Source organism: Protobothrops mucrosquamatus, unplaced genomic scaffold (genome assembly GCF_001527695.2).
Source record: "Protobothrops mucrosquamatus isolate PMUCROS unplaced genomic scaffold, P.Mucros_1.0 scaffold2232, whole genome shotgun sequence".
NCBI classification, from domain to species: domain Eukaryota; kingdom Metazoa; phylum Chordata; class Lepidosauria; order Squamata; family Viperidae; genus Protobothrops; species Protobothrops mucrosquamatus.
The window spans coordinates 361,103-369,584 of NW_015388322.1; the positions used below are offsets into that span (position 1 = coordinate 361,103).

Genomic DNA, 8,482 nt, shown 5'->3' on the forward strand with positions numbered 1-8,482 from the left:
CTCTCTCTCTCTCTCTCTCTCTCTCTCTCTCTCTCTCTCTCTCTCTCTCTCTCTCCAGTTTCCTTCCCATTTCCACGCCTCAAAACCAACATGTCAAAATTCTTCTAGGCCTTTGTATGAAAATCACCTTGCTTTCTTACAAAAAAAGCCCATCTCATTCTCACCAAGCAGTGGAAGCCTCTCCAGGGCATTCGTCCCTTCCCAGATCAGCATCATTCATCATCTCAGCCAGACTGTAGATGGTAAATGAAGCATGGAGCAACCTGTGAATCGTGAATAGCTAATGAAGGTGTGGAGCCTTTTGATGTCACTTCTCCAAACCTCTCCTCTAGATAAACACCACACCTCAAAACTGGCATACTATTCCCCACTAAGGACTTTGACCAAGACACACACACTTCCTTCTCCTTCCCCTACAAATATAGGAAGGAAAGAAAGAGGCTCAGCTGTTCTGGTCAGAAAATATCCAGAAATACTATTATGTGTTGCCAAGCCATTTAAGTAGCACCTATGCTAATTATGGATTTCCCTCATCTGCTCAAATGGCCTAGGAGCCAGGGGTATGTATATATGTGAATGAAACCATTCATCACAAGCAAAATCCCCAAGTGACTCCCCAGGAACTCTTTGAAGATGGTTGTTTCCCAAAGTCTCCTCAAATTGAACTGTATATTCTCCACCCTTATCTTAATTACTCATTTTGATTTAGCCAAAAATAGACTGCATATATTGCAAATACTTGCTATTAAATGTCACAAGATAAACAAAGTAATCTGTTTCAGTCTGTTTACGAAACATCATAAAAGCAAGATGAAACAGAGTGAAAGCTTTTGCTCATCACCACAGATAACAAAGATGTCTAAAACATCTATTCATTTACTAGAGACTCAACTGGAAAAGGATGCCTCTCTCTCTAAACCAGGGGTAGTCAACCTTGGCTCTTTTATGACTCGTGGACTTCAACTCCCAGAATTCCTGAGCCAGCTAAGCTGGCTCAGGAATTCTGGGAGTTGAAGTCCACGAGTCATAAAAGAGCCAAGGTTGACTACCCCTGCTCTAAACAGAAGACCATGTTAGTTTGATTTTTTTGTTTGTTTAACAAGGAACATTGAATCCTCAAAGCTTGCTTGATTTCCCATCGTTCCATAGTGGGCCGGTCTACGCAAAGGTTGCAGAAATCTCTTGTCCTAATCACTGTGTCTGGAAAAATTCACACACAGGTTACTGGCAAGGAAATAATTTCACACATAACTAGAAGCAAAGATTCTGGCGCGTATGTCTAAAGCAGGCTTTCCTAATATATCCTTTGGACTGCCACACCCAGAATTACCTAAACTAATTGCAACAAACCTGAAGGACACCAGTGTAGGGAAAGTTGTTTCTGAAAGTAAAAAGAAAAATTGGCAAACACGTTTGCAGGCAGGGACACTACTGTAGTGAACCTGAACTTGAAATTCATGGAACTTACTGACTTCCAAATTCAGTATTTCGTGATTTAATCGTTAAGCCCAACTTCTTAGCCTAATATGCAGCACGCCTTCTATGTCAAAAATGCCTCTTAGGTAAATCTGACTCACAGTAAAATTTGGAGTTATGCTGGCATTCATTAGATCTGGTTAGGAGTAATTGGGTCCTTTCTTCCCAAAAACAACAGCAAGCAAGGATTGGTCTAATGGGTAAGGCCTCGAGCTAGAAAATGGGAGATCCTGAGTTCAAGTCCCACCTTCGCCATGAAAATCAGATGGTGATTTTGGGCCAATCAGTCACTCTCAGCCCAACCTTCTGCACAGGTTTGTTGTTGTGGGGAAAATAGAAAGAGGAAGATGTGTTGGATATGCTCGCTGCCTTGAGTTATTTTAAAACAAAATAAAGATAGGAGATGGATGGATGGATGGATGGATGGATGGATGGATGGATGGAGGGAGGGAGGGAGGGAGGGAGGGAGGGATAGATAGATAGATAGATAGATAGATAGATAGATAGATAGATAGATAGATAGATAGATAGATAGATAGATAGATAGATAAAGACAGACAGACAGACAGACAGATAGATCGATCCTGCTACTGAGAAGAAATGAGTATTCACATATGCAAGGCATAAATATAACAAGATTGATCCTAACAGTGCAGTACAAATTCTAGCACAACAGTCAGAAACCCTAAAACTTCATGCTGCTATCATGAACAGCACAAGCTGAGATGGAAAAACAGATGAAATGGTGCAGACTCTTGGTGGCAGCAAAGAAAGGGAATTGCTTCTGAACAAGCTTGGTAGGGCTTCTTTGTTTGCTGAAGAGCAAGGGTGATTTGCCATAAAGCTGGAAATGAGCTAACTGAAAGAGGGAGTAGGTTCAGCAGACTAAGCAGAAACATGTAGCCACTAGGGAGAAAAATAGAATTCAAAACTCTACCAAACTATCATGGCTGATGAAAGTGAAAGGATTGGGTGAGAGGAGCCTTGAGATAATTAGGGCATCAAAGTATTTAGGGAGGAAGGAACTGCCTTTCCCCAGTGTAGGATTTGCTTTTGCCAAGCTCTACCCTGTGAAAAGTTGCATTACCTTGAACCTCTATAAACTCTTCTTCAACATGATCAAAGCAAGGTTTGGCAAGGCCAGGATAAAAACTAAATACAATTTAATTAAATTTTAAGGTTGAAATTAATTTAACACGATAATTTCACTGTGTATCAGTAATTGTCCCATTCCATTAAACATTACAATTCAACAGTAATGTTTAGAGGCATTCTGGAGCAAGCCCATGGCTTTGATGGGTTGAATTCAGCTCTGGGGCTTCAGACTGTGAATGCCAGAACCAGGGCAAAGTCAGGTGCAATATACCCTGGTTTAGGAAGCAGAATTTAATTGCCCAGAGTTGCTCTCTCTGTGAATAAGATGGCCAATCTCTAAATATGATAAATAAACAAACTTCCAGGGGCATTTGAGTTCTAAGTTCAACTCAGCAATTCTATGGATGGATTATCTTTAAACAAAGATAAGCTCTGTTGTAGTTTTATCAAATGCTTTAATATACAACAGCCAAATTTTCTTTCCCTCTACAATCACATGGGCCACAAATACTGGCAGATGTTCTGTTTTAAATCTAGTTTGCATTCAATAATGATGCAGCTTTCACAGGATTATTTTTTTTATAAAGACTTTATTGATTTTCTTTTGCATACATATGTTAATTTTTCCAATCAACGAGCTGTCTGGGGTTAGCTATGATAATATATATTCGATTCCTAATCCTTCATTCTTTCCTCTAACCAACAATAAAATAAGTCCCAAATTTGGTAGTAGTCTGTGTCTTTTTTATCTTTCAGAATATTTCAGATATAACATGAAAAGAAAACTATTATTATAAAATTATGTACAATTTTGGGTGGAAAATAACACCTTAAAACAGTGGTTCTCAACCTTTTTAATGCCGCGACCCCCAACCAATCGTAAGTCGAGGACTAAACCAGTCGTAAGTCGAGGACTAAACCAGTCATAAGTCGAGGACTAAACCAGTCATAAGTCGAGGACTACCCAACCGGTCGTAAGTCGAGGACTTTCCCTGCCCGGGAGCGCCGCGCATGCGTGGTTCCGCCCCCTGCGCCGGCCGAGGCGTAGCTGGCAAGCGGCAGAGACGGAGCAGGCCGACCACCAGCTGGCCCAGCTCAAGGGAGGTAAGGCACCCGCCGGAAAAGGGGGAAAAAATGGCGGACAGCCTTGCTTGGCGACCCCCGTGAAATGGTCAATCGGCCCCAAATGGGGTCGCAACTCATAGGTTGAGAACCGCTGCCTTAAAAGCAGGGGTGGAGAACTATGGCCCTTTTATGACTTGCGGACTTCAACTCCCAGAATCCCTGAGCCAGACCATGCTCAACTCTGGGAGCTGAAATCCACTAGTCATAAAGGGGCCGTAGTTCCCCACCTCTGCCTTAAAGCAATGGTTTCAAATGGTGGTATATGGTATGTGGGACTCAAAGCTAATCTAGGTGGGATGCAGGGTAGTTACTGAAACTTCATTTAAGACTTTAGAACTTATATCATAAATGAAATTGTCACTGCATGCCTACAAATAAACGGAAGCCCTCCTCAGGGAAAAAAAGGTTTTTATTTCTACTTTGACTTCACACAGTTTTCCAGAAAATAAAATTCTCAATACAAACCAAAAAGGTTTCACTTTCTACTACACCCTGAACTTCCACTAAGATCTGATTCCACAAGTTGATGAACTAAACGGTAAAAACCATTATTATGCAAAAAAATCATTTCACTTTTGGGTTTCACTTTTAATAATGTGATAAAAGAAAAAAGACAGAAAGTAACCATTTCATCTTTGTGGGCCTTTCCCTATCAAGTTATTTTGATGCTCTCTAGAGAAGCACAAGAACAATCCCTGCCTCTGGGAATCACCCCTGCAACCACAAATATCCTGTTTGCTTTTACTGATTAGGAACTGCAAAAAAGAGAGCTGACCCCCGCCCGTCCCCCCCACCACTGTCAGTCATCCTAATTCCACTACACTGAGATCATGTCTACACAGCCACTGGCCTCACCCCTCTGACTCTCGGCAGCAGTTTCACACCACCATGTGAGTATCCCATAGCCCATGCTCCAGTCTGTTCTTCCATGGGAATAGTAACATTTTCTCTGGGTCGCCAACAGGAACGTGCTGAAACCCATCACATCCCATTTTTATTCTTACATTTGCTCCATCTGCTTTTGGCGGGAAGGAAAAAGGGGGAAAAAATCAACCAGACACTAATTAAGAGGTGGAGTAAAGACCTTCAAAGCAACTGAGAGCAGTTATGTTCTATTGATTAAGGCACCAGCCTAGAAACCAGGAGACTAGCCTCCTGGTGAATTCTAGTCTCACCTTAGGCATGAAAGCCAGCTGGGTGACTTTGGACTTTGGTCTCTAGCCCACCTGACAATGTTATTGTTGAAGGGAAAATAGGAGCAGGAAGGATATTAGATGTAGTCACCATCTTGAGTTATTTCTAAAAATAACAAGTGGGGAGAAATCTAAACAAAAAAACCCTGGGAAATGTGCAGCGATGGTGGCAAGGAGTCATGGCTTCTTGGCTAAAAGAACAAGTCAGGAAATCTGGGCAAAAGCTCCCACTAATCGGAAATCCCCATACAAACACCAGTTCTAGAGGATTAATTTTTTGCAGTGTTTCCTCTGGAGCAAAAGCTGAACCACAGAAAACTGGCTTCCTTCCCAAACTCCATGCAGCATAGCCATGTGGACGAAAGCCAAGGAGATATCCTTAGAAAATAAAAGTGGTTGGGGCTAGAAGCCAGTTCTTCATTCTTAAATACTCTTGGCTACCCCTCATTCCCTACCCTAAAAGAGATCTGTCCGATAAGGAAACTACTTGGGTATCACAGTGGACCAAGCAAGGAAACTTATTGCTGTACAGTAATGGAAATTTAGCAAGATGTAACTCAATTGGAAAAACGAGGAAGCAAGAGTATCTTAGGGAGGCTGCAAACTTGAAGAAGGGGAGAAAAGTAGGAGTGGATGTGGGTAGGTAAGAAAGTGAAAAAGTGTGATTGGGATGAATGGATCTTGTGTACTAAAATATTATGTCAGAAAGTCAATGTTTCAGAGTTGATTGTGAGCAATAAGAGGTTACCACGATTGCTCATTAACCAAGTTTGTACAGCACCAGACTGCTTTCTATAAAATGAGGGTCTATGACTAGATGTACTCTACCCCCAGTAGCCATTTTATGATGATATTCCCAGTTATCTCTTTTAAAGAACCAGTCACTTTTGCTTGCTTAAGATTGGAGGGGGGGCTGTTTCCTCCCACCCATAGAAGCCTCTCCCCTCCTTCCTCCCAAAGTGATCCGTGATTTTTATGTTTAGAAATTTATTCCAAATTAAAGGGAGCCAGGAGATTTGGTGCTTGAATAAAGCTGTGGTTTCCAGAGAATACGATGCAAATTCTAAATCCATTCTCTGGATTTGTTTTGGCTGTCTGACTTTGAAGTGACAGCAAAGATAAACTTTGCATGATTTTGGAATTCTGATTATGGAAATCCTAATTCTAAGGAGTCACTGCTGGATGCCAGGGAAACTTTTGTTCTGCTTTGCCCCTTCCCATTCCAAAGAATCGGTCATTTCTACTACAATCCACCCCCTTTTTTTTTTTTGTACAAACATCTATTATCAACAAATGTTCTGTTTTTCAATTGACTTGTTCCAAGACTAAGAATAAGCAAAAACTGTTTGCCAGTATATCATTCTGCCTCCTAATAAATCTGCATAGCTGTACATTGTACATGAAGTGGTATTTAGCTGCTTTCCAGCAATTAATGTATAGAACTGAGACTGGAAAGACCTCATCCTGGAAGCTGAGTGGGTGATGTTGGCTGTGCTCACTTCCTAGCCTAATTTACTTTACAAACTTTTTGTAAGAAATTTCAGAAGTACTGTGTATGTCATTTAGAGTTCCTGGGGAAAAGGCGGAATAGAACTCAAACCATTTACTTCCATGTAAAGTGGGCATGAGAATGACCTCTGACACTTCAGAATGCTTGAATAGTTATTTGTCCAACTTTGTGGAGGCTCAAAAGACTACCAGCAAATCATTAGGTGGGAAAAAGAGTTGCTGGAATTGCATGCCTTTGTCGGAGAGCATTCTGGGCAAAACGCCAACAGCAAAAGCCTAGCACAGAGCCAAGACTTCTACAAAACTAATTTTAAATACTACAGTGCAGCGGCCTGGTCCAACTCCGCTGGCATCAGCAGGACTCACCCAATACAGTAGGGAAAAGCATCCTGTAGGGCAGTGTGTATAGGGCTGGACAGGCAGGGCACAGGCATTATTTTTGAGACTAATTAACACATTCAAGATACTCTTATCTTATTGCAGTGTAATAATGTTTTTTCTTTTTTTCTGGAGCTCATGCTCCAAGGATACCTTGGCTCTTTTATGACTCGTGGACTTCAACTCCCAGAATTCCTTATAAAAGAGCCAAGGTTGCCTACCCCTGCATTAGACTATGCAGAACTCCAGAGTTAAATCAAATTACATATACATAGGTAGTCCTTGACTTACAACTATTCGTTTAACGACCGTTCAAAATTAAAACAGACTGAAAAAAGTGACTTATAACTAGCTTTCCCACTTATGATCATCACAGCATCCCCCAGTCATGTGATCATGATTTGGGTGCTTGGCAACTGGTATGCATTTCTGACAGTTGTTGTGTTCTTGAGGCCCAGGGTCATCATTTGTGACCTTCCCAGGGGCTTCCAACAAAGTCAGTGGGGGAAACCAGATTTGCTTAATGACTGCAGTGATTTGCTTAATGACCATGGCAAAAAGGTTGTAAAATTGGGTGAGACTCACTTAACAAACGCATTGCTTAGCAAAGAAATTCCAATCTCGGTTATGGCTGTACCTCAAGGATTACCTCTATATAATGATTCTGGCACATTGACATAGTGGCAGAAATGGCCATATTTTCATATATAATAAAGAAAAGTAGTATGATTGGGTAACAGGCAGCAAAAGAACAAATGAATGGGAATAAAACCTAATGTCAATGACAGGAAAAATACTACAAGTCAAGTCTCTAAAAGATGAGCTTATCTTTTTAAATTAAAATTGTGTTGGGATAGTATATCATAATTATTTTCTATACAAATACTTTAAAACCACATGAGTTATATTAAAAGGAAATGAGGTTTAGTGCCAATATGTAATTCCCAATGATAATTTCCCCTCCAAGCCATCTAATTATCACCAAAAACCAATACCAAAATTGCTTGCTAAGGTAGTATCTCAGCTACTTGTTATTTCTGATTTTCCAATTATGCACTTTCCAATTTAAAACTTTACATCAGCCAACGTCAGTAACAGCAGTTAGCACTAATTATCACTAGTTATGAAGGTTCTCCACAATTATCCTCATGAGGAAGATAAAATATTTGTACCTTGTGACTCTGTCCTCAAACCCTTTCAATACAACAGAAATACATAATAAAAACATTTGGTTCGCACTTAGCATTAAGCTATAAATGTGATTTGCTGATAACACTTTCCATCCATTGTAATTTAAGGCAGAGGTTAGCAACTTTTTCAGGGCCAGGATACCCTTGTGCGGTGATCTGCTTGCCCCTATTCCCAAAGTACCTGCAATTCTATAATATATATTCCTTAATACCTTCTTGTTCTCATTCAGACATCCAATGGCCTCTTGGCAATCCATACTGGCCGCGGTGGCCTTCGGGCTGCTCTTCTAGCAGTCCCGGTGGCCCCGACGGCCCTTCCAGCGGCCTTTGGTGGTTCGAGAGGACTTAAGGACTACCCCCGAGGTCAGACTCTTTGGTGTGGCCGAGACTGAAAATCCTTGCCTTCCCCCCCTTCCTCCCTTCTTTTGATCTCCCACAGCTGGATTACTAATGTATTCGAGGACGGTCCTACTGGCCCTGCGCGACTCACCCCTCGCGCAGGCCTGGCCCATTAAG

General features: G+C 41.3%; 1 protein-coding gene across 1 annotated transcript in view; it reads right to left on the minus strand.

Moving 5' to 3' along the window:
* PLEKHG3 (pleckstrin homology and RhoGEF domain containing G3) overlaps positions 1–223 on the minus strand; it is a 29,549-nt gene extending 29,326 nt beyond the window's left edge. The window contains exon 1 of the mRNA XM_029285776.1: positions 165–223. Within this exon, the coding sequence (XP_029141609.1) occupies positions 165–223 (59 nt within the window). The remainder of the gene's footprint in view (positions 1–164) is intronic.
* Positions 224–8,482: the final 8,259 nt, after the last annotated feature.